The sequence below is a fragment of the Chaetura pelagica genome, unplaced genomic scaffold, assembly GCF_000747805.2.
Source record: "Chaetura pelagica isolate M959 unplaced genomic scaffold, ChaPel_1.0 scaffold235, whole genome shotgun sequence".
In the NCBI taxonomy this organism is placed as follows: Eukaryota; Metazoa; Chordata; class Aves; order Apodiformes; family Apodidae; genus Chaetura; species Chaetura pelagica.
Genome location: NW_009953215.1, coordinates 1,361,409 through 1,384,282, shown reverse-complemented (window position 1 = coordinate 1,384,282; position 22,874 = coordinate 1,361,409). Strand labels below are relative to the sequence as shown.

The window sequence follows — 22,874 nt, the reverse complement described above, 5'->3', positions numbered from 1 at the left end:
TTTTTTTTTAATTGACAGTACTATTACTCAGTGAGAATATTTCCTGGTCAAGAACCTGCTAATGTCTGGGTGGGCTGGATTACATCTGACTTTCACCAGTATGACACAAGCTTTGACTTGGACAGAGTACGAACTGTCACAGTTACACTGGGAGATGAAAAAGGGAAGGTTCATGAGAGGTTGGTTACAATATTCTTTAAAAAGATACTTGTTTTATATCCATATAAACAACAAAACATTTATAAACTGTAAACCCACCCCATTTAGTGTAATTTGATTTAAGTAAAAAGAAAAAGTGATAGGAAAAAGTGTAACTATACTTGTTCTCTCCTCTTGTTCATGACAAAACTGTCAAATAACCATATAATCGTAGGCACTGAAAAGTCAAATGGCACAGTTTTTCTATGTAGTTTCAGACTGTATTGCTGTAAATATTGACTTCTGAGTTGGCACAAAGTAAAGCAAAATACCTTGTAGTATTTTTGGAACTTTTTGGTTTTGAGCAGACCAAAATTAGTACAACAGCAACTCCTCTCAACACTTCAACTTCATACTTCTAGTATGATTCATACCAGAAACTGTGTTGTGCTTAATATTGAATGATTTAAAACATGAAGTTGCAAAGTAAGTTTTGTTCCCTGTAATTTTGCAAAATATTTGGGCTTCTTCACATTTTGTCATCTTCAGTTTTTGTTTTTTCAATTAATAAAGTCTAGATTTAATTGAATTTTGGCATTGGCTATGGTGGGATCCACTGTTTTCTGCCACAAAGCGCTGTTGGTTGCAGCCATACAAAGTTGTTATTAGTCCACTACATAAAGTTTGCACACCATCCATAAATAAATTTGTCTTTTGACATTCAGTATAAAACGCAGCAACTGCTATATGGTGTGCGCAGGAGAGAGCATGAGCCCTGGACAAGGACGTAATAATAATGGTCTGGAAATTGGTTGCTTGATTGATGCTGCTAGTGGCCTCCTGACCTTCACAGCTAATGGCAAGGAACTGGGCACATACTATCAGGTGAGTATTTTTTTGTCTTCCAGTGGGAAGAGGGGAAACTGAATCCTCAGACTGAATCTTGTTAGAAACTTTTGTATAAGATTGGAAGAAAATGTATTTGTTGCTGTTATGACAGCAATTTTTCCCTCCTATCTGGGTTTTCTCAAAGGTTTTTCAAAGGTTTGCATGTGTTGCTTGTCAATACATATATTAGATGTTTGAGTTTTTTTATACATAACATTGTTTTGCCGTTTGCAATGGTTATATATCTCTGCATCTTGATTTAGGTTGAACCAAGTACAAAGTTATTTCCTGCTGTATTTGCTCAAGCTACAAGCCCCAATGTTTTCCAGTTTGAATTGGGAAGAATAAAGGTAAATAATGCTTGGTTTTGTGTAGGCTTAGTACTAATATTGAATATCACATAATTTATTTTTGTTTTGCCATTTCTTGACTGCAATCTGTATTGGACACATTTTTATTATTCCAAGAGCTTGCAGTGTTGTAATTTTTACCCTTAACTTAGTTTAAAATACTTAGTGTATTTAAATACACTTTATTGTATGATAAAGGTTGTAAATTATTAGAATTGGCACAGAGTATTTGAAAGTCCTATTGAATTTTCTGAACCTCATCCTTTATGGTGAAACAAAATCACTGGTGTCAGTAAGACAAATCTCTTATTCTACAGAGCATGGATGACCAGTTTCTCTGTGAATAGGCTTAGGGTTTTAAAATAGTTTTCAAGTACATTTAAATGGTATAATCAAGAAAACGGAACTAAAATTTTCATCCTTGCTTTGGATACATGGTTATCTAAGAAAGCAGAAAAATGGAGTTCACACCTCTGGTCCAAGGAAGTGGCCACACATTACATTCAAGTTTCTATTTCAAATTTAGCAACTAAAAAAATTAAAAATGTTATGGACAATGCTCTCTTGCTGCTAATCTGCCAACAGTTCCCAGCTGGTTTAACAAACTACTGAAAATGTCAATTTCTTGTTGCATTGTACTATACTGTACTATATTTGAATATATTTCTTGGAAAATATAATATATTCATTGTTTGGTAAAGATGATGGAACTGACTGTCTCTTCTGTTGGAATTTTTCAGAATGTAATGCCATTATCTGCTGGATTATTTAAAAGTGAACACAAAAACCCGGTCTCTCAATGTCCTCCACGTCTCCATGTCCAGTTCCTGACTCACGTTCTTTGGAGTAGAGTGCCAAACCACTTCCTGAAGGTTGATGTTTCTCGGATCAGTGAACGTCAAGGCTGGATGATACAGTGCCTGAATCCTTTGCAGTTCATGGCCCTTCATATTCCCGAAGAAAACAGGTTGATGTTTGTGTGTTGAAGTATATCAGAGCTAGGTTGGGATTATGAAGCTAGACATGTAATAAAATTTCTATAGAAAAAGCCCAAGATCTTATCTGTATTTATTACACATGTAAATAAAGGCAGTGTGTTGTGATTTAGCTAGTAGTAGGAATAAATCTTACTTTTAATTGTTTTAAAATCAGCCTCCTTTTGTTTTGTTTCCAACCTCTCTGAGTTTCTCTTCAAATAATTTAATAATATATAAAGATTTAAAATGAAAATGCAAGGAACCCTGTTTATAAATGATTAGTGCTAATCCATAAAACAGGCAAAGATCTGTTTTTGCAGAGATTTTTTTAAGGTTTGTGACCAATTGAATGATTCTGTTACTTTAATTTGAAGAAATATAACTTCGTGATTTCCTTGTTTCCCAAATTTGTCAGCATTTTGCGAGTGCCAAAACTGAAAATAAAATAACTTAAAAAATAGGTAAGAATTCTAAACACACAACCCTGCCCCCTAATCCCCTGCAAATGAGCTGGTTAGTTTGTTGCCATATTGAACCCCAGATCTAAAACGAGTAAGTGATACGATTATCTCAACCTATACTAGTTCCAAAACCTTTCTTGGTTATCCACATTTTTATTTGTAGTATGAAGACATTTTCTGTGTTAAGTAAATAATTTTGATCTTTCTCCACTAGAAGTAATTTAAGTTGTACTTTGGGAGTGACTTGAGTAAGTTCCTGGTTGAACTTTGTTCTTAGTTCTTGTCAGTGTTTCTTACATCAAAGCTGAAGTGCGGAAAAAGCCTGTCCCTGGAACTGGTCTTGTGCCGATGTTATCCTTAGGGAGAATTTTGTGTTTCCTCACTAAAGTCAGCTTTTGCACTGATACGGTATTTACTGTATTGTTTTTTTCTCTGCAGAACTATTGACATTTTGGAGCTGACAGAACAAGAAGAATTACTGAAATTTCACTACCATACTCTCCGGTTATATTCAGCTGTTTGTGCTTTAGGCAACAACCGAGTGGCCCATGCTATGTGTAGCCATGTGGATGAATCTCAGCTCCTATATGCTATTGAAAATAAATATATGCCAGGATTGTTACGTGCAGGATACTATGATTTACTTATCGACATCCATCTCAATACCTATGCAACTGCCAGGTTAATGATGAATAATGAATTTATAGTTCCAATGACAGAAGAGACAAAGAGTATTACTTTATTTCCTGATGAAAACAAAAAACATGGCCTTCCTGGGATAGGACTGAGCACTTCATTAAGGCCAAGAATGCAGTTCTCCTCTCCAAGTTTTGTAAGCATTAGCAGTGAATGCTTTCAGTTCAGTCCTGAATTCCCTCTGGAGGTTTTAAAGGCCAAAACCATAGAGATGCTGACTGAAGCTGTTCAGGAAGGCAGCCTCCATGTCAGAGATCCAGTTGGAGGTTCTACAGAATTTCTGTTTGTCCCTCTCATCAAGCTTTTTTATACCCTCCTAATCATGGGAATCTTCCACAATGGGGATCTGAAACACATCTTGCAGTTGATTGAGCCCCGTGTTTTCAAAGAAGCAATGAGTCAGGAGGATGAAATTGATTTCTCAGAGAAGGAGCTGAGCTCAGATGAGCTCAAATCAGAAGAAGGAGAGGAGGAAACCAGAGGGGAGCAAGTGCCAAAGGAAGGACTCCTTCAGATGAAACTTCCAGAACCTGTTAAGTTACAGGTAACAATATTACTGTGGCAGTGGTTGTTCCCATTTCTTCACAGATCTTTTTTCTTCACTTGGTAATTTCTCTTTCAAGAATATAGCATTTTGATGCTAATTAAATAGAGAAGTAATTTCCTTTCACAAAACAAGATGTTGTATCTTCCTCATCATAGGAAATGCTTCAGCCTATATCAAACAAATGTTGTTTCATTAAATAGAGTTACTATCTCAATGACATTAACAGACAATTAATTTTTGTGAAAAAAATAAGTTCCCTAGAAGCAAGGAACAAATCCATTCTCTTATGACATAAATAAAAATCTTACGTTTTAAATGTCTGAGTCACATGGGTCTCTTGCAGATGCCAGATATTCCTGGTATAGGATTACTTCACATGTTGTAAATGACATTATTAAAGATTTCAGTCACTTTATTTGATAGCTGCTGTAAGGAATCCACTCTTATTAGTAGAATATATAGAAGATATTTCTTAGCTTACCAACTCTTCTTTCTCTTATGATACTGTTTCCTCAGATGTGTCATCTGCTTCAGTACCTGTGTGACTGCCAAGTACGACACCGAATAGAAGCCATTGTAGCATTTTCAGATGACTTTGTGGCCAAGCTTCAAGAGAATCAACGCTTCCGGTACAATGAAGTGATGCAGGCTTTGAACATGTCTGCTGCCCTGACAGCTAGGAAAACAAAAGAATTTCGATCCCCACCTCAGGAGCAGGTACAGCTTACAATGGACAATTTGTTTTTGTTGTGCTCTGTGTCTGGAGAGTTCGGTTTGGTTTCAAAGTTTTTCATTTTGGAGATCAGTGTAATTTGTTGTTCCTCTGTATTCTTTAAGATTAACATGCTGCTGAACTTTAAAGATGATAAAAATGATTGTCCTTGCCCTGAAGAAATTCGGGATCAACTCTTGGATTTCCATGAAGACTTAATGACACACTGTGGTAAGTCTTGTTACTGAATATTTTTATATTTTTAATGTTATTTGCCTTAGAAGCAATTTTTCTAAATAATTTTACATAAGAAACACCAACTAAGTAGCCTATAGGTTACACATAAATTATGAATACTGTCAAATAGATCTACTTGATTCATGACAGAAGAGTTGTTTTAATTCATACAAGTAGGAATTTATTTGGACTTAATGTATTTGATAACACTGTAGCTCACTTATTGTTCAAAGGATTCCTGTACCCTGTTCCCTCTGCTTTGCACTCTCTTGCATAAGTTGGTGCAAGCCATCTTTGCTGTATCAAGTTGACTATGAGCATGTTAAATACAATATAACATAATATTAGTGGCTTATTCTTAGATATGAATGAAGATATAGAAGTTTATTGTTTATTAAAATAGACAAATAATCAAAAGAAACAGTTAAATGTCTGTGATTTTAATTTTTCCATTTTAGTAAAAATAAATACATAAATAAATAAGTTCTATGTCTTATCATTATTTTTTTTTATTTTTTCCTTATGCCAATTTGGAACTCTGCCCGTTCTAGTTTGACGATTGTATCTTGTTCACCTCAGAAAAGAGCATGTCTGCATTTTTCTTCTAACTGCCTTGCAGATTTTGGTGAACTGCTTTTAAGTCCACCACAAAGTTTCTGTTCTGCAGGTTGACAAACTCAGTTCCTTCATCCTCTCCTTACTGGACAAGTGGTTCAGCTACCAATCATCTTGTTGGGCCATAGTTAGATGTTCCAGCTTTTCAATGTTAGTCTTGTATTGGATAATCCAAAACTGGATGTAGTATTCCAGGTGTCATGTCATGAGTGATGAGTACTGAGGAAAAATCACTTGCCTTGAGCAAGTGAATATGTTTCTGCTAATACAGGATATTTTTAGCTCTTCTTTCTGGTAGAGTGCACTGCTGACTAGTGTATCTCTTGCTCCCCAACAGGATCCCCAAAGTTCTTTTTGCAAAGATGTTTTTTAACCAGTCTGTGCCACATGAGGTTGGTCTGTCCAAGTTGCAAAACTTTGTATTTGTCCTTGATCAATTTCAAGTATCCTATTAGTCTCTTCCTCCACCTTGTTGACCTTCCCACCTTGAGTGTGTTTTACGCTCCCTCCAAATGGTATAATCTTCAGATGTGATGAAGGTGAATTATAGCACTTTAAATTAATTATTTTTATTTTAAATGAAAAAGTATAAAAGAAAAAAAAGGAAAATTCAAAGTATTCAAAGGAAACTGTCAGTTGACAGAAAACAATGATGAAATAAAGAACTTAGATATTACATTTGAAAGGAGAAGAGACATTATCTTTCTCTGATTTTTTCATTAATCTTCCTTCTTTTATGATTGTTCTCCTCTGTTCAAATTACTTGGTCTAGTTTTTATAATAATTTTTCATTTATTTATGGGGAAATAGCAATCTACAAGTAGAAAATTAATTCTGTGGCTTTAGAATTAATTACTCTGTGTATTAAAAATACGGCTATTGCAAAAGAGACAAAACAATTACACATCTTGATTCCTATGTTTGGTTAATGAGGTAGCCACCATATGGGGATTCACATCTTGTGACATGGTTGAGAGACAATTGTATTGACAGTTTACTAATCAGAAAATACAACGAGAGCTCAGGGAACAAACAGCACAAGTGTGGAAACCCAGACATTTCATTTGAGCAATTTCAGAGCATCTCTGTGTTCTAATTGATAAATCTTTACTGTTAATTACTTTGGTTGAAGAAACTGGCTTCCAAACCATTTTAAAATATGATTTAGTGTAAAATACAAAGTTCCTGATATTCCTTGTTTAGTTTAGTGTCAATTACTCTCTTAGGACAAAATGTAACAAAATAACTTTTAATGGAAATGTGACACTACTTAATGCAAAAAATCAGACAATTAAAGACAGATGGAATACATTGAGAAGAATTACATAATGTCATGAAGAAGCATCCTATAAAATTCAAGACTGCTAAGGAATTCTCCACAAAACCCTTAACTTTAGATTTTACATAGGAAACAGATAAAATAGTTGAATGACCTTTTAATTTTGAGCTTATTTTAGTGTGAGTAATAGGTATAGGTCAATATTTGAAATTCCTTTGCAATATATGCATGAATGGATGAAGTTAAAAACATGAGTGAAGTGAGCTAACTGGAATCCCATGAAGTTCAGCAATTGGAATTGCAAAAACCGGTATCTGGGGAGGAATAATGCCATGCAGCAGGGACAGGTTAGGGACCACAAAACTGGAAGGTAGCTGGAAAATCGCAGAAATTTCAGAAAATTGCAGAAAGCACCTGGGGATCTTGGTGGGCAACAAGGTGACCATGAGAAGCACGGAGCTCTTGTGGTATAGAAAGCCAACAGCTGTGCTCCCAAGTACATGAGAGACACGGATACACAGGAGTGAGTCCAGGTAGGGGCTATCAAAGATGATTTAATCCTTGGAGCACCTTTTGTATGAAAAGAGACTGAGAAGGCTAGTTTTATTTCAGTTCAGGGGAAAGCTCATGGGGAGATTGTAGCAATGCATATAAACACCTGTTGGGCAGGAGTAAAGGCCGAGCCAGACTTTCCTCAGTGGTGCCTATTGACAATTCAACGGGCACAAATTGAAATACAGGAAATGCTACAGTTTTGTTTTGTTTTGTTTTACTGTATGGTTGGTAGAACTCAAGAATAGGTTGCCCAGAGAAGTTGTAGTCTCCAGCTTAGGCGGTACCAAAACTTGACTGGACATAGTCCTGAGCAACCTGCTGTAGTTCAACCTGCTTTGAGCAAGGAGGCTGGACTAGACAATCTCTAAAGGCTCATTCCAACCCCATATGTACTGTAAAGCCTTGCATGCGTATTTTTTTTACATTTTCATAGCTTGTTATTGGAATATCATAAAGCAGCCACTGTACTATGGAGGTGGCCACTTTCTTCTGACTGGTCACTAGAAAGTATATTTATTGTAACTTTAGTTCTTTCACTTCTGTGGTGTGGTTTATCTAAAAATCTCGTAGTTTTAATAGTGTGAATTCAACCATACTATGTCAGTAGAGACTGTATTTACAGTCCTGAGCTACGTATGTCCAAAATACAGACATCTGGGTTAGCATGGAAACATGCGTACTGGGGAAGTTGACCACAGGAAAGTACTGACTATATATTTTGTGTATAATAACAACAAAACGCGCAATAATTTAATAAGATTACATGATCCGTATCTGCAGTTTCCTGCTTTGCACACACACCTGTTTTGTACTTGCTCCAAACTGCTGGTTAAGCACATTTCATATCAAACTTGTGTAGTTTTAACAGAGCAGAACAACATAGTTCAATTTGATTATTTTTGTGGATAGAAGATACAAAACATGTCTCTAACTTATTTGATTTTATTCTTTTACTATTTAGTATTTCTTTTTTATTTCAGGAATTGAACTAGATGAAGATGGAACTTTGGATGGAAACAGTGATTTAACCATTAGGGGGCGCCTCCTGTACCTTATGGAGAAAGTTACGTATCTGAAGAAGAAGCAAGCTGAGAAACCAGTTGATGATGATGCTAAGACATCCTGTAAGCAAAATTAAATCAGTTTATTGTATTCTAATTCGAAATGGAAAAAGAAGGAGGAGAGAAGTTCTTCATATATTTTTAGCCAAAACAAGTTAGATTTTTAGTGAAACGATTATGCACCTTAAAATCTGTAGCTCTAACTTAAAATAAGCTCAGATGGAATTTTTATGACAAGCAGATTTATTTCCCAGTGGGATGTAATGCAGCGTAGTACTTGCATTTTCGCCCTTGTTCCTTTTTTCAGAATGTGCCTTACTTTTTGTAGAATTAGTGCAAACTTCCTGATTATGAGAACTTGCTCATAAAATCAGAAGCAGCAGCCTTAAATCAGTATTTGCATGGAGATTACCAAGCTAAAGAAGACTATGCAATTAGACCATAATTTTCAAAACTGTTCTTCAGAAAAGCCTCCTCACCCAACCTAAAGTTCAAGATTTGCTGCCTGTGATTTTTTTGCCATTTTTCTGACACTTTCTGCCTTTCCATCTTGGTAAGAATCATTGCCAGTTGCATGAAAGTTCTTGGTGCGAGTGGATTATGGAATTTTATTTATTTTTTTAGTCATCAATGCTGTTTCTATTTTTATATTTTTACCTTTATTATAGTGGGTGACACTTTCAAATGTCCTAATTTTGTATGCTACTACCCTGCCAGCAGGACTGAATTTCTGGGCACACAGTTTAGATGTTCTGACTTTGAAAAAAAACTCAGTTTCCATCATCTACTACACAGAGTTCCTAGGGAGACTGGCCTTTTAACTTGATTACTTAATATGACTGCCCAAAGTTATAGGATGAGAAGATTTCCCAGGGCACTTATAATGCAGTGGCTTCTAAGCTGCCAGTTATTAGTGTTAGCTTAATATTCTTTATGTAGAAATATTTTTTGTCCTTCTAAAAGCATGCCTTCTAGTTTTGCACTTCATAACTGTTACTGCAGTTATCAATCAGTGATAATTAGAGGCTAGGTCTGTGCAGAATGTGGTGATGAATCCTATTTTTTTTCTTGTAGTAAGATTAAAACTCTGCAAAACCTAATTTGCTCTCTCATGTTAGTAGAAATACAGTATTAAATTAAACTAATTCCATACACCCCTTCAGATCAAATAAACATCACACAACTCAGTATTGTGATGCCTAGGCTGCCTGGGTCCTTCATTGCAAGCAGGAAAACAGTCAGACCCGCAGGGAGGTGGGATGCAATATGTGGAAATAAATCTAATACCTTTGTGAGCATCTTATATGTTTTTGTAATAGTTTATTTTATCAAATTTATTTTCGGTATTTTAAATATAGCCTTTTGGTTTTGAGAATGTTTTGCTTCTTGTGTCTGATTTTATTTTCCTTTTATAATCTGTTAAGAAATACCAAGAAGGTGCTTCTTGATAATTGAATTAATTCTTATTTATGTTGCATAGTGGATTCTGAGGGACTACCAATAGAGAGAAAAGCATTTAATGGTACTATAGTGATTTATTTTTTTTTCTTCACAGCTACTCTTCAGCAGCTGATTTCAGACACAATGGTGCGCTGGGCCCAGGAGTCAGTGATAGAAGACCCGGAGTTAGTGAGGGCCATGTTTGTATTGCTACATCGCCAGTATGATGGTATTGGTGGCTTGGTTCGAGCCCTACCAAAGACCTACACCATAAATAGTGTGTCTGTGGAAGACACAATCAATCTTCTAGCATCCCTCGGCCAAATCCGTTCCTTGCTTAGCGTCAGAATGGGAAAGGAGGAAGAGAAACTTATGATTCGCGGATTGGGGTAAATAACTGGAGTGTAACATCTCTTTATATTTACAGATACTTGCTGTTTGCTGTATGGTTATAGCTAAGGTTATACATGACGTTTGAATGTGAATAGTCTATATGGGTGTAAATGCAGACACTGGTATCAGTTGAATAGTATCTTCAGTTGTAACATAGAGCCTTTGCAGCATTATATGCATAATTTTTTGAGAGAGGCAAATGACATATGTAAGACTTCTTATGAGAAAAGTTGAAAACATGCATGAATGTTTTATGATATTACAAAATATATCTTGTTACTGTATTTTAGACAGTATGGCTGTGAAGAATCCTATCAAGAATACTGCCCGTTTTATAGGACTGCAGTGACTGGTAGCTGCTGATGCTTACAATTGCCCTCAGCATTCAGCTAATGGAGTTGTCTACATTTGTCTGTACATATGGCATCTTTTAATTGCACTGAATGTAGCTGGTACTATTTGAACTATGAAGTAGTTCACCCAGTCTTATTCTTCCTAATCATACGATTAATAATAGTTAGATATAGCCTAATAAAGAGAAAACCGTAAAGAAAACATGATCATCTCTACTAGCAAAGAGGCTGGGTTTTTTGCTCACTTTTTTCAAACAAATTTTACCATCTGAGAGATGTCTGGTGAGACTAAATATCAGCTGTGATCTATTAGAAATGCCTGATAAGCAAGAACAGTGACAGCTGAAGATAACATTATATAAAGAATGCCAGAAATGCAAGGAGAAGAGAAGCTTTTAAGCAAAATACCTTTTTCTTTTTTTTTGAGCTCAAAAAACCTCAAGTGTCCAAATAATGCCTGTACATAATTTTGTAGTGTCATTATGAACTTCACATTATAATCTTCAGGACTGATTTTAAAGTATGTAAACCTATTCTGTTGAAGTACGTAGGAGAAGAGATTTTTCAGCTATGGTAACTCATGAGCTAAGATTTATATTCATGCATGTTTCTGATGCTTACAGGAGAGCTGTATTCTGTATTCTCTTTTCCCTGCAATTGTTTTTTCTTGGTTTTGATGGCAGATGTGAAATTTCTCAAGGTTGAAATATTCTGAAAAGAGTGCTTTATCAAAATATTGATTAGTTGAATTTTCAGTTTACGCTAATATAGCAGTTTTGATCATGCTTTTGTCAGAAATATTTTTAGATCTGAAATGGAATTTATATTAGAAGAGTATCCTACTCCGGTGTAATCAAGTGGTGATTAAGGCAATAACTGTAATATGGGAAAAGAAAGGTCAGGTTCTTCCACAATGTGCACAAAAAAACAGACTATCAGGACAGATTGAGACTCAACCTGAAAAAGTCCCTGAGGTAATTTTTCACCTCAAGTGGTGAAGAATTGCACAGTAAATCACCTTTGCAAATAACCTAATAGATAAACTATTGCTCCATAAATTGTTAATCTATTTTTTCATTTTGTTTTCTTGTAGAGACATCATGAATAATAAAGTATTTTACCAACATCCAAATCTCATGAGAGCTTTAGGCATGCATGAAACTGTCATGGAAGTGATGGTAAATGTGCTTGGTGGAGGAGAATCCAAGGTAAAGCAATTCACTGTTAGAAGACAGACGGTTTAGAATGTTGTTGTTCAAAGCTTTATCCTGTAGGGCGTTGAGCAGTCACTGGAGGTAGTGAGACCATAACTTCTTACTGATTACCATTAGCACAGTGGCTAAGTTTTTAGAAGAATCTATCTTTCTGTTCTGGAGGAATCTATAATTAGCAACTAGCAGTTTACATACTTCCTGGGTTTTAAAGGAGAGATATTTTGGAAAGCAATTAAAAATAGATGCATTATTACTCTGTGAATCTGAGCATTCATGCATTTTAATGTTTGAATCTAGATTTCTGGGTACTAGTTTTATGCCTGTCCTAGAGTTTGAACTTCAGTATGGTTTTATGTGCTTCTTAGGAAATCACTTTCCCGAAGATGGTGGCAAACTGCTGTCGTTTTCTATGTTACTTTTGCCGCATCAGCAGGCAGAATCAAAAAGCAATGTTTGATCATCTTAGCTATTTATTGGAAAACAGCAGTGTTGGTCTTGGTAAGTAATAAGTGTGTGGCTTTTTGAGATCGTAAACAAAAAACAAAATTTCAAACTTCGTGTCGATTTATATATATAAACCTACCTGTTTTTTTCTGCATGCCTCTGTTTGTGTTGAAGTTTCTCCTTTACCCAGTGCAACAATATTTTCATTAACTGTCTTAAAGTTTTCTTAAAATGTTAGTCTTTCTTTTCTAGGCTGAAGTGTTAAGAGAGGAGATACATTTATCCTCTATTTAATTTAGTACTTTTAATTGAGATTATGCAATTATTTAGAATAATCATAGTTATTGTTTTTTAATTATCACAAAATCCTTATTAATATATAGGTAAAGGACAGAAGCATAAACTATAAAAACAGTTTGAAGAAATAGATAACATGTAATCTTACGTTTTACAGTTTAGAGATATTTTCTATTTCAATACATTTGATTAAAAGTTAGTGTTTGGATAGAAAATCTCTGCTACCTTTTCTTCAAAATGAAGTTGTGTCAGGAAAACTGGAAAGAATGAGATCTTAAAACTCAGTGGAGAGAGTAAAATTGTGTAAGAAAAGCTGTTTCTAGTTTCAACATTTGCATGGGATTCTGAATTCATATCCAGGTAAAATATCAAATGAGGGCATGATGATTTTGTATAAATTATGTGTTTGTAATAATATGGTAGCTAATGCCAAAATGTTGTATTTTATTTTAAAAAATTGTTAATGTATTTCCTATGATTTTGTTGGTTTTAAAGTTGGTGTTGAAACGAAATGTTATTTTAACAGCTTCTCCTTCTATGCGAGGATCAACTCCTTTAGATGTTGCAGCAGCCTCTGTGATGGATAACAATGAACTTGCTCTAGCTTTAAGGGAACCTGATCTGGAGAAGGTTGGTAGCTTCTTTATCAAGCACGTTTTTCCTCTGTAAAAAGGAAAAGACTTATTTTTCCTAGAGAAATAAAAAATCAAGATTGTAAGGATTATGTGGAAATTTTAGATACCTTGCAGAGGAAGACTATCAGCAACTGATTGTTCTTTCTGCTGGTGGTCTGGATAGTTCAACTGAGTTTGTAGTTATTACTCACATGTATAACCAAAAGCAGTTGCCTCAAGGGCAGCTCTTACTTTGAGAACAGGGGAGTCCATACCCAACAAAACTTCACTGGTAAAATCTGTCTTTTTTTGTTCTGTCTTGATGATGATATAACAGTGGTGGCATAATGCCATAAGGGTTATTTGGTTAGCCTTGGGACGACTTATTACAATATATGACAACTTTTAATAGAGATAGCTATATATATATATGTAATTTTTCTGAACATTTAAACCTGTTTCAGAAACTATTCAAGGCATTGGGATTAATTATACTATAAAATAAAAAGCTCAAGAGAGCATGTGATAATTGTGTAGAATATGTAAATTGCTGCTGCAAGAAGGAATAGAGTAATGGTTATTATGTCAGTGGTAGATAAGAAAAGTGTCTTGAGTAACTGAAAGGCAAATTTAAGATAAACATTAAAAAACACTTTGTAATTGAAAGACAGTGGAATACATTGTCCAGTTTGTTCTTGAAGACTTTGGATTCTGGAGATTCTATAACCTTTATAAGAAAATATGTATTAAGAGTAATATAAGTGCAGATGATCCTTTCTTGGAACAGGAAGATGAACCATAAGCATTTAAAAGGACACTTTCAGACTTATTGTTCTTATAAATTCTCAGCAAAAAGAAGCTGTCTAAATCGGTTGAAGGCTATGCTTACTGTTCCTACAATTCAGAAAGGAGAGGGCCAACTGAAAACTACTACTGATACTATCAGTCTGAATTACAGGGAATGTTACTTCTGTGTGTCTAAAAAGAAAGGGAGAAAAAAAAGGCAAGTGAAAAGGAAAGGTTAAAATAAAATAGTAGACCTATGAGTTATATGAGAACATGTATTTTCAAATATGGAGAGTATGCAGTTGGGGAATATTACTGTCACAATTTGACTCAGGATCTGCAATTAAACCAGAGACAGCAATGCTCTTGATCCCCTGGATCGTCCTCACTGGACACTGGCCGTGGACTGAAGAGAAGTGAAGGAGAAACAGGAAGGAAGTTGTCTTCTGTAATCTTTGACCTTCCTCTCAGCTTTCATAGATATATGGAATGGAATATCTCAGCCCAATTTTGCTGTTTAATTCAGCCTCCCCTACAGGGTGGGTCATAGATCTCCTGGTAGTGTCTGAGCCAGCAGGGCAAAGATGTGACCTTGGAGTCTTGTCAGTAACATAAACATTCCAGCATTATCAGTCCAGTAGCTGGAACAGTTGTTGCTAGTTAAAAGAGAGTTTACTGAAGGAAAAGAAAATAATCAGTAAAAGGAAAATTGGCTTTATCCTGGCTCAGACCAGGACAATTACAAAACTAATTTGGAACACTCAAGGTTGCAAGAGTAATAAGGTATGTATAGCAAAGCAGTGATTTAGAGAGAGGAAAAATGGAATTGGGATAAGTAAGGCCTTGCAGTGCATGGCAGAAGTAGGAAAAGACTGGGAAAGTGAACTAAGAATGTGAGTGCTCTTATGATTTGCCCAAAATATTTTATGTTTTTTGGGGGGATATCAGAACATGGGCACCATACCTGAGAGAACGTATGAGGATGCTTCCCTTTGAAAATGCTCTTTTCTTTTTCACAATTAATAGTGTTTTCTTCTTACCTTACTCATAGGTTGTTCGCTACTTGGCTGGATGTGGATTGCAGAGTTGTCCTTTGTTGATTTGTAAAGGTTACCCAGACATAGGATGGAATCCAGTTGAAGGAGAGCGATATTTGGATTTTCTTCGTTTTGCTGTTTTTTGCAATGGTAGAGTAGAAGCCTGTAATTCAAATAAGATTTAATTTAAAATAATAATACAAGCCAACTTAATAAGTTATCATAAAGGACAATTTTTCGTAAGAGTAGAATCATGTAAGCCACACAGTAACTTAGATTCCCATTTCACATAATCTTGGAGCATATGCCCCAATTTTGAGATCTATCTTCAGTATTTGAAATGCACACATCTCCTTTGGAAGCAGAGCAGAGGTTTCTTAATATTTTTGTCATTAAACTGATGCTAGACATAGAGCCAATGCCCCATCTTTAATGAAAATTTAGATAGTCCAATTTTAGTGTTTAACAGCTACATTGGTCTCCTTATTAAGTCTCTCACTTGACTATGGGTCTTTACTACAAATCAGTAGCTTCAGTGATGCTTTAAACATCCTTTATTACATAGTTACTTCTTTGTTTAATTTTGACTTAAGTAACAGGTTTGATTTCATAGCTTTTTTTAGAATAAGAGAGGAGTATATCTGTGTGTTTATGTGACTTTGTAATGAAATTTAAACTGTTTTGCAGTTAAAAATATTTACTGATTCATACATTCTGTACTTTTGTGTACCTTTTCCTGATTATATTTCAGAAGTCTTTTTGATATAATCTGAAATCTTGATTTTTGCTCTGTCTGGTAGGAGAGAGTGTGGAGGAGAATGCTAATGTTGTAGTCAGACTGCTTATCCGCCGACCTGAATGTTTTGGTCCAGCTCTAAGAGGAGAGGGAGGCAATGGATTACTCGCTGCCATGGAGGAGGCAATACAGATATCAGAAGATCAAACAAGAGATGGGCCTTCCCCAAGTAATGGATCTAGTAAAACCCTGTAGGTGCAGTGAAATTGCTTACATCGCCACAATTTTTGTTTATTCATTTTAAACTCTTAGTCATGAAGTGGCTCGTTTGTTGTAATATGCGAATTGTGAGCTGTATTCTTCATAGGATTCTACAGAGGGTAGAGTTTTATCTTCAGCCAAATAGTGCTTCCTCTGCACTGTTAAGTAACTAAATATTAAATCTTATTTAGAATTCTTTTTGTTCTTTGTCATTCAGTTAAGAATCAATCCCCTGATGAAAAATGGGACAAATGGTAACAATGCAGATGCCACTATACACTTTTAGGGACAGATTTAATTCTGTTTTATTCTGCTAACAGTCCACTAGTTAATAGGAAGCCCCTATGTATGAGCTCTTACACTTATGAGCAGATTTTCTTTATTTATTGCTGATGGAAAAACTGTTTTGTATTTTTTTTTTCATCTTTTAATTGTTTTAACATTTAACTAATTACAGTGAAGTGGACGAACAAGAAGATGACACTATTCACATGGGAAATGCAATCATGACCTTTTATGCTGCTTTGATTGATCTTTTAGGACGTTGTGCCCCTGAAATGCATGTAAGTTTTAGGTCTTCATGTGTTGGAAAGTGAAGGCAAAGTTGTTGTACTGATTTTTGTGTGATTTCCTGTTTGCCTTTTTCATAGTAACATTTTATCAGGTATTAAAGCAGAGGTATGGACTCATAATATCTTAATGTACATAATAATAGAACAGTTTGAATTTGAAGGAACCTTAAAGATAATTTAATTCCATCCCCCCTGTATAGACAGGGACATATCCAACTAGACAAGGTTGCTCAAAGCCCCATACAACCTGGCCTTGAGCATTTCCAGGGAGAGGGCATCTACAACTTTCCTGGGCAACCTCTTCCAGTGTCTCAGCACCCTCATAGTGAATAATTTCTTCCTAATGTCTAATTTAAATCTACCCTCTTCCAGTTTAAAATCATTACCCCTTGTCTTATTGCTACATGCCCTTGTAAAAAGTCCCTCCTCAGCTCTCCTGTAGGCCCCCTTGAGATACCTCCAAAATACTTTCCTCTTCTGAAATTTTACTTAGTTATACACAGGTTCTCATTTCACCCTGAAATGTGCCGTAATTCACTTAGATCAGTATAGGTCAGTATCAGATTTTTGCAGAGATTGATAACTTGAGAATTGAGACTTCTGTATAATGTCTGTGTATGAATATCTGTTTTGAGTAAAACTCTCCCTGTCTCATTACCTTTTTAAGAACAAAATCAAAACAACTACGCTACTTGGAAGTGCTAGATTTTGGCAAGGACAAAGTTTTGGCTTTTTTAAAGCTGAAAATCTTCTTTTGCTTCCCCCCTCCCATGTAATAAATTCTAATGCTTTGTTCACCTATTTTACCTAACATTCCTTTCTGAAAAGGGGCTTATAACCAGATAGATGCACATGTACATAAAAAATACAGCAAATAAGTATAGATTGCATGAAATTTACATTTTTAATTTTAATGTGATTTTGAGAGCAGTTTTTCATGTGTATAGATGGTTCAGGTAGTTTCCAGAGCATGAACACATACAGAAGATAGAAAGAAGACTGTTAATGTTTAAATTTTTCTTCCTTAGCTGATACATGCTGGCAAAGGGGAAGCTATTAGAATCAGATCAATTCTACGATCTTTGATTCCACTGGAAGATTTGGTGGGAGTAATTAGTATTCCTTTTCACATGCCAACCATATCTAAAGGTAAGATGATAATTTTACTTTTTTTTTCTCCTGTCCCATTCTTGCTTTTTTAAATTTAATTACATATTGATACTCATACTTCACTCAGCAATTAAAAACGTTATTCAGATTAAATTGTTTATGTGAATTAGAAGAAAAATAGTTTCAAGTGTTTATATTTTTTTACTGCATGCTGTAGGCAATAATTATGTATACACTTAAACAAATTATGTAAATAATTCAAATTGAATAATGAAAAACTTGCAACTTTTTAAAAAGAAATTTAAAAATACATACTTTCTGTTTTTCTAAAATATATTTTAAAATTACAGTCTTGTAGTGTTTTCTTGATAAGATAATATTTAGCTTTTGCCATTCTAACCCTATCAGTTGTTTCTAGCAGAGCTTACTGAGACACCAGAGTTGGTCTTCAGCGTCTATGGTGAAGTTACACTAGGAAAAATGTTTTCACAGAGAGAGTGGTTAGACACTGGAATAGGCTGCCCAGAAAGGTGGTTGAGTGACCATCCCTGGATGTGTTTAAGGGTCATTTGGATATGATGATGGGGATATGGTTTAGAGGAGAACTTTGTAAAGTAGGGGTGATGGTTGGACTCGGTGATCCCAAGGGTCTTTTCCAACCTGAATAGTTCTGTGATTCTGTGACACACATAGGCAAATGCATTTCTTTGTGTTTTCTGCCTACATAGAATTGATTGCAATAGTGGGAGCTATGTGAGTGTCAGTATAAAATGGAAAATAATTACATCTTTTGGGGTATCTGGATAGAAAACACTATAATTGCAACATGGAAGTGTCTAGTTGTCTGGGGATTTACAGCACAAAAATGCCCAGTAGATTACAGTAGAAGAGATAAAGAGATCAGTCATTCCACTAAACCATTATTTATCTACATTCCAAATAGTGGCATATCTATAGGTGATATCTCAGTAGCATAGACCTCATAGATACAGAATTGTTTCTTTGGTTTTGAAAATGAAAGTATGAAAATTTAAAAATATTTCAGTGAATTCCTTTCAGATACTTAAGAGGCTTTCAGATGCAGGGGATTTTTTAACACAATCCTTATTAATTGTCACACATTACAGATATGCTTACAAGTGCTGCATTTCTGGGATGTTTGATATAGAATTATATTTTTTTACTTTCTGTCTGCTTCTTCTGAGAGCTAGGTAGTTCTGTAGATTAATTAGTTTTTTTGGGTACTTATCATATTAGAATAGCAACTGGTAAGAATCCCTTAATACCCAAAGCCTGTATGGACTTTAAGGTCTATCTGCATAAAATTTGCCTGATGCATTCTTATTCAGTTTACTAAAAATATGTTGCCTTTGTGTAACAAAACCATGGGGAAGATGCCTACATATTAACAGAGACTCAAAACATCTGACAAGTAGTAGCATGACTGCATTGTCTGCTGGCGAAGGATGATCCTTGTCATTGAAGTCTTATTTCTTCCTTTTAGATGGTACTGTAGTGGAACCTGACATGTCTGCGGGGTTTTGCCCAGATCACAAGGCAGCCATGGTTTTGTTCCTTGACAGGGTCTATGGAATTGAGGATCAGGATTTTCTTCTGCACCTTCTTGAAGTTGGCTTTCTGCCAGATCTTCGTGCTGCTGCTTCTTTAGATACGGTAAGGGTTTTAAGTGTGTTTTTATTTTGATTCTGTTATCTTACTGAACACTGCAGCATTTTGCATATCTCAAAAAACAATTTTTTATTTCTTTGTGTTGTCTTCCATGTTTCTCAAATGCTGGATGATCTGCCTTTCACTGCTGAGCTTTGAGCATACTTGGAGAACAGTGAATAAGCATTCCCCAGGGGGATGTACACTTTATAAAAAGCCCCCATTGGTGTCCATGTCTGTAACAGAAGCAATTCGTTTCCCCAGGAGACTTTCTGAGCTTGTGCTATGGAATCAAAATCAGATAAACTGCCTATGGAGCAACCTAGCTGAGAGTATCTTTTCAGAGATCTACAGAAAGTGTTCACCTCTATGCTTTGTTAGGGACACCTAAATTATTATTTAGGAAATCACTGAATTTTTCTTTAGTTCCTACTCAAAATTGCTGCCTTTTTTCTGGGTGTCTTGTGACCATCTAATTTTTCTTACCCGGCCTGGTCCAGAAAGATGAGACTTAGAGAGCTTATATGGGGGCTAAGATACAGACTTTGGTTCCCCGTATTTGACCTGTTGTGAGAACATTTTTCTGAAACTTGTTGTGTTGTTATTTAAGAAAGAGGAGGTGAAGATTTTTCGTTTGGTGGAATTTGGCCTTCATAGTAGCACAGAAACACAATGAGCTTTGTAAATGTAGACTTGATTCATATTACCTGATTCTGTAATGCTCTCTTAAGCAAATACGACATTTAATATGGTCTTAAAAATTGTTTTGGTTTTGAATTGTTACCTTTACTGTTTGTTTTCATTCATTCAAAACAAAAGCCATCTGTGAGAGTTTAGAAGCAGAAAAGAAGCTAGGTATCAAATCCTCATTTGTATGTTTTGGAAACGTGTATGTTTTTCCTCTTTAAAATTCCTACAAAAGAAAACCAAGCAAGTTCTTTTCATATGTAGCTACACTGATGATACAAATCTAATTTCTGTCCCATTTAATTCATAGGCTGCTTTAAGTGCTACGGATATGGCTTTGGCTCTGAATAGATACCTTTGCACAGCAGTATTGCCTCTGTTGACCAGATGTGCTCCTCTTTTTGCTGGCACAGAGCACCATGCTTCCCTCATCGATTCCTTATTACACACTGTGTACAGACTCTCAAAGGGATGCTCCCTTACCAAAGCTCAGCGTGATGCTATTGAAGAATGTTTGCTGTCTATCTGTGGGTAAGAAAAAAATATTTCTGGCTGTGCAAGAATGCTTGTTGATAAAGTAGCCCATTATATTTATAATACAGCAATGCAGAACTATACCATCAGTAGCACAATTAAGAGATATATTTTTTAGCAGATGATTGCAATATTTATAAACATACTGTATTAAATTTCCAACTTTATTAATTACTCATATGCAGTCCTCAGTTATTTAACTAATAGCAGGTCGTTTAAATTAAAACCTTGGTTGTTAATCATAGAATCATTCAATGGTTTGAGTTGGAAGGGACCTTAAAGATTATCTAGTTCAAACCCCCCTGCATGGGCAGCGACACCTGCCACTAGACCAGATTGCTCAGAGCCCTATCCAACCTGCTCTTGAACACTTCTGGGGATGGGCCTTCCACAACTTCCCTGAGCACCTTGTTCCAGTGTCTCACCACCCTCACACTAAAGAATTCCTTCCTAATATCTAACCTAAATCTCCCCTCTTCCAGTTTTGGTTCATTATCCCTTGTTCTTTCACTACAAGCCCTAGTAAAAAGTCCCTCCTGAGCTTTCCTGTAGGCCCCCTTCAGGTGCTGGAAGGCTGCTCTAAGGTCTCCCCAGAGCCTTCTCTTCTCCAGGCTGAACAATCCCAAGTCTCATAGCCTGTCTTCATAGAACAGGTGTTCCAGTCCTCTGATCACCTTCGTGCTCCTTCCCTGGACTTGCTCCAGGACCTCAGTGTCCTTTTTCTGTTGCAGGCTCCAGAATTGGACACAGTACTCCAGGTGGGGTCTCATAAGAGCTGAGAAAGGGGGAGAATCCCCTCTCGTGACCTACTGGCCACGCTTCTTTTGGTGCAGCCCAGGACATGGCTGGCTTTCTTGGCTGCAAGTGCACATTGCCTGCTCATGTTGACCTTCTCATCCACCATCACCCCCAAGCCCTTCTCTTTGGACTGTTTTCAATCCATTCTCCCCTCAGCCTTAACTAAGAGGATATACAGCAAAAAGACAAAGCTCTGGAATTGTCAAATTGTGCATACATTGATGTGCCAATTTCAAAAATTTTAGCTGTACCGATTGACAATCTGGTTGTTGATCGGTAAATTATATGGTTCTGTGGAGATGTTTTTAGATGTTGGGTTATATTGGAAATCCTAATCAATGATTAGCATTGATTTACCTCATTATTGACTCCTGCTTGACAACTTTTATCTGAGTGTCTGCAGTCTGAAAACCAGCTGATTATTATCCAGTTTTTTTAAAGCCTGCAGGCTCAATTATCAGAAGTTGACTAAGCACTGAAGAATTCAATTTCTAATTAGTTCTCAACATATAGGCTTTCAAATCACCAGGATTTTTTAATAGATTAGCTTTTTTGTTGTTGCATAACACGGAAATCTGTTTAGTAATAACAGACATTTATATTGTATTACTGTAAAAAAGAAGTACTACATAGCATTTATTTATAAAATGTATCACGTTTTTATATGTGTGTGTGTATATATACATATTACTTTAATAAGAACCAATAAAATGGACCAGTGTTTGCTATGCATCTGGAAAGGTTGAACATCTGTGCCATTCTAGCATACATGCTACGCCTGTTTCTTCTATACTTCCAGTTGGTCTCAACTGCTGCATGCCTTTTTCTGTACAACTAAAGAGTTAGTGCTCTTATGACTTTATTTGTTTCTAGGATATTTTTAAGAGCCATTGAGATATATTATAAGAGATTAATATTATAGCATTTTCTCATGGGCATAGTGATCACAATGCACTGTATCAAGATTCAAGATTTTGTTTCCTGATTTTCTCTGTCTATAGAACAGATATTTTCTCTGGTTCTTTAAAGGATTTGATTTGCAGCTTGTTCAGAAGGTTTGCTTTGTTATGCCCTTGTTTGCTTTCTTTTGGAGAAAATCCTATTACTTTATCGATTTGAATAATTTTAATGGTATAGAACTAATAGGTTGTTTCAGTATATTTTTAAGTTATTTAATAATTTGTAAATTACTTACTGCTACACCCTTTTGAAATGGTTTGTCTCCTTTTAGGCAGCTGCGGCCTTCCATGATGCAGCACTTGCTGAGAAGATTAGTATTTGATGTTCCTCTATTAAATGAACATGCAAAGATGCCTCTCAAGGTAAAAGTATATTTTAATATTCAACAGCATTCCTTGTAACAAATTGCAACAGAAAACGCTTGCTTGAAGAATATCCTAATCTTCTTCCTTAC

The 22,874-nt window shown here is 35.6% G+C and overlaps 1 protein-coding gene across 1 annotated transcript in view; it reads left to right on the top strand.

Annotated features, from left to right (window-relative positions):
- Positions 1-22,874, top strand: part of RYR2 (ryanodine receptor 2 (cardiac)) — a 262,530-nt gene that overhangs the window by 130,023 nt on the left and 109,633 nt on the right. Inside the window, exons 33-51 of the mRNA XM_009997595.1 lie at positions 19-179; positions 864-1,023; positions 1,290-1,376; positions 2,117-2,343; positions 3,253-4,054; positions 4,574-4,774; positions 4,895-5,000; positions 8,436-8,579; positions 10,072-10,345; positions 11,796-11,910; positions 12,282-12,414; positions 13,184-13,287; positions 15,109-15,244; positions 15,895-16,081; positions 16,549-16,654; positions 17,692-17,812; positions 19,278-19,447; positions 20,439-20,659; positions 22,692-22,782. Coding sequence (XP_009995897.1) covers positions 19-179; positions 864-1,023; positions 1,290-1,376; positions 2,117-2,343; positions 3,253-4,054; positions 4,574-4,774; positions 4,895-5,000; positions 8,436-8,579; positions 10,072-10,345; positions 11,796-11,910; positions 12,282-12,414; positions 13,184-13,287; positions 15,109-15,244; positions 15,895-16,081; positions 16,549-16,654; positions 17,692-17,812; positions 19,278-19,447; positions 20,439-20,659; positions 22,692-22,782 — 3,546 coding nt within the window. The remainder of the gene's footprint in view (positions 1-18; positions 180-863; positions 1,024-1,289; positions 1,377-2,116; positions 2,344-3,252; positions 4,055-4,573; positions 4,775-4,894; positions 5,001-8,435; positions 8,580-10,071; positions 10,346-11,795; positions 11,911-12,281; positions 12,415-13,183; positions 13,288-15,108; positions 15,245-15,894; positions 16,082-16,548; positions 16,655-17,691; positions 17,813-19,277; positions 19,448-20,438; positions 20,660-22,691; positions 22,783-22,874) is intronic.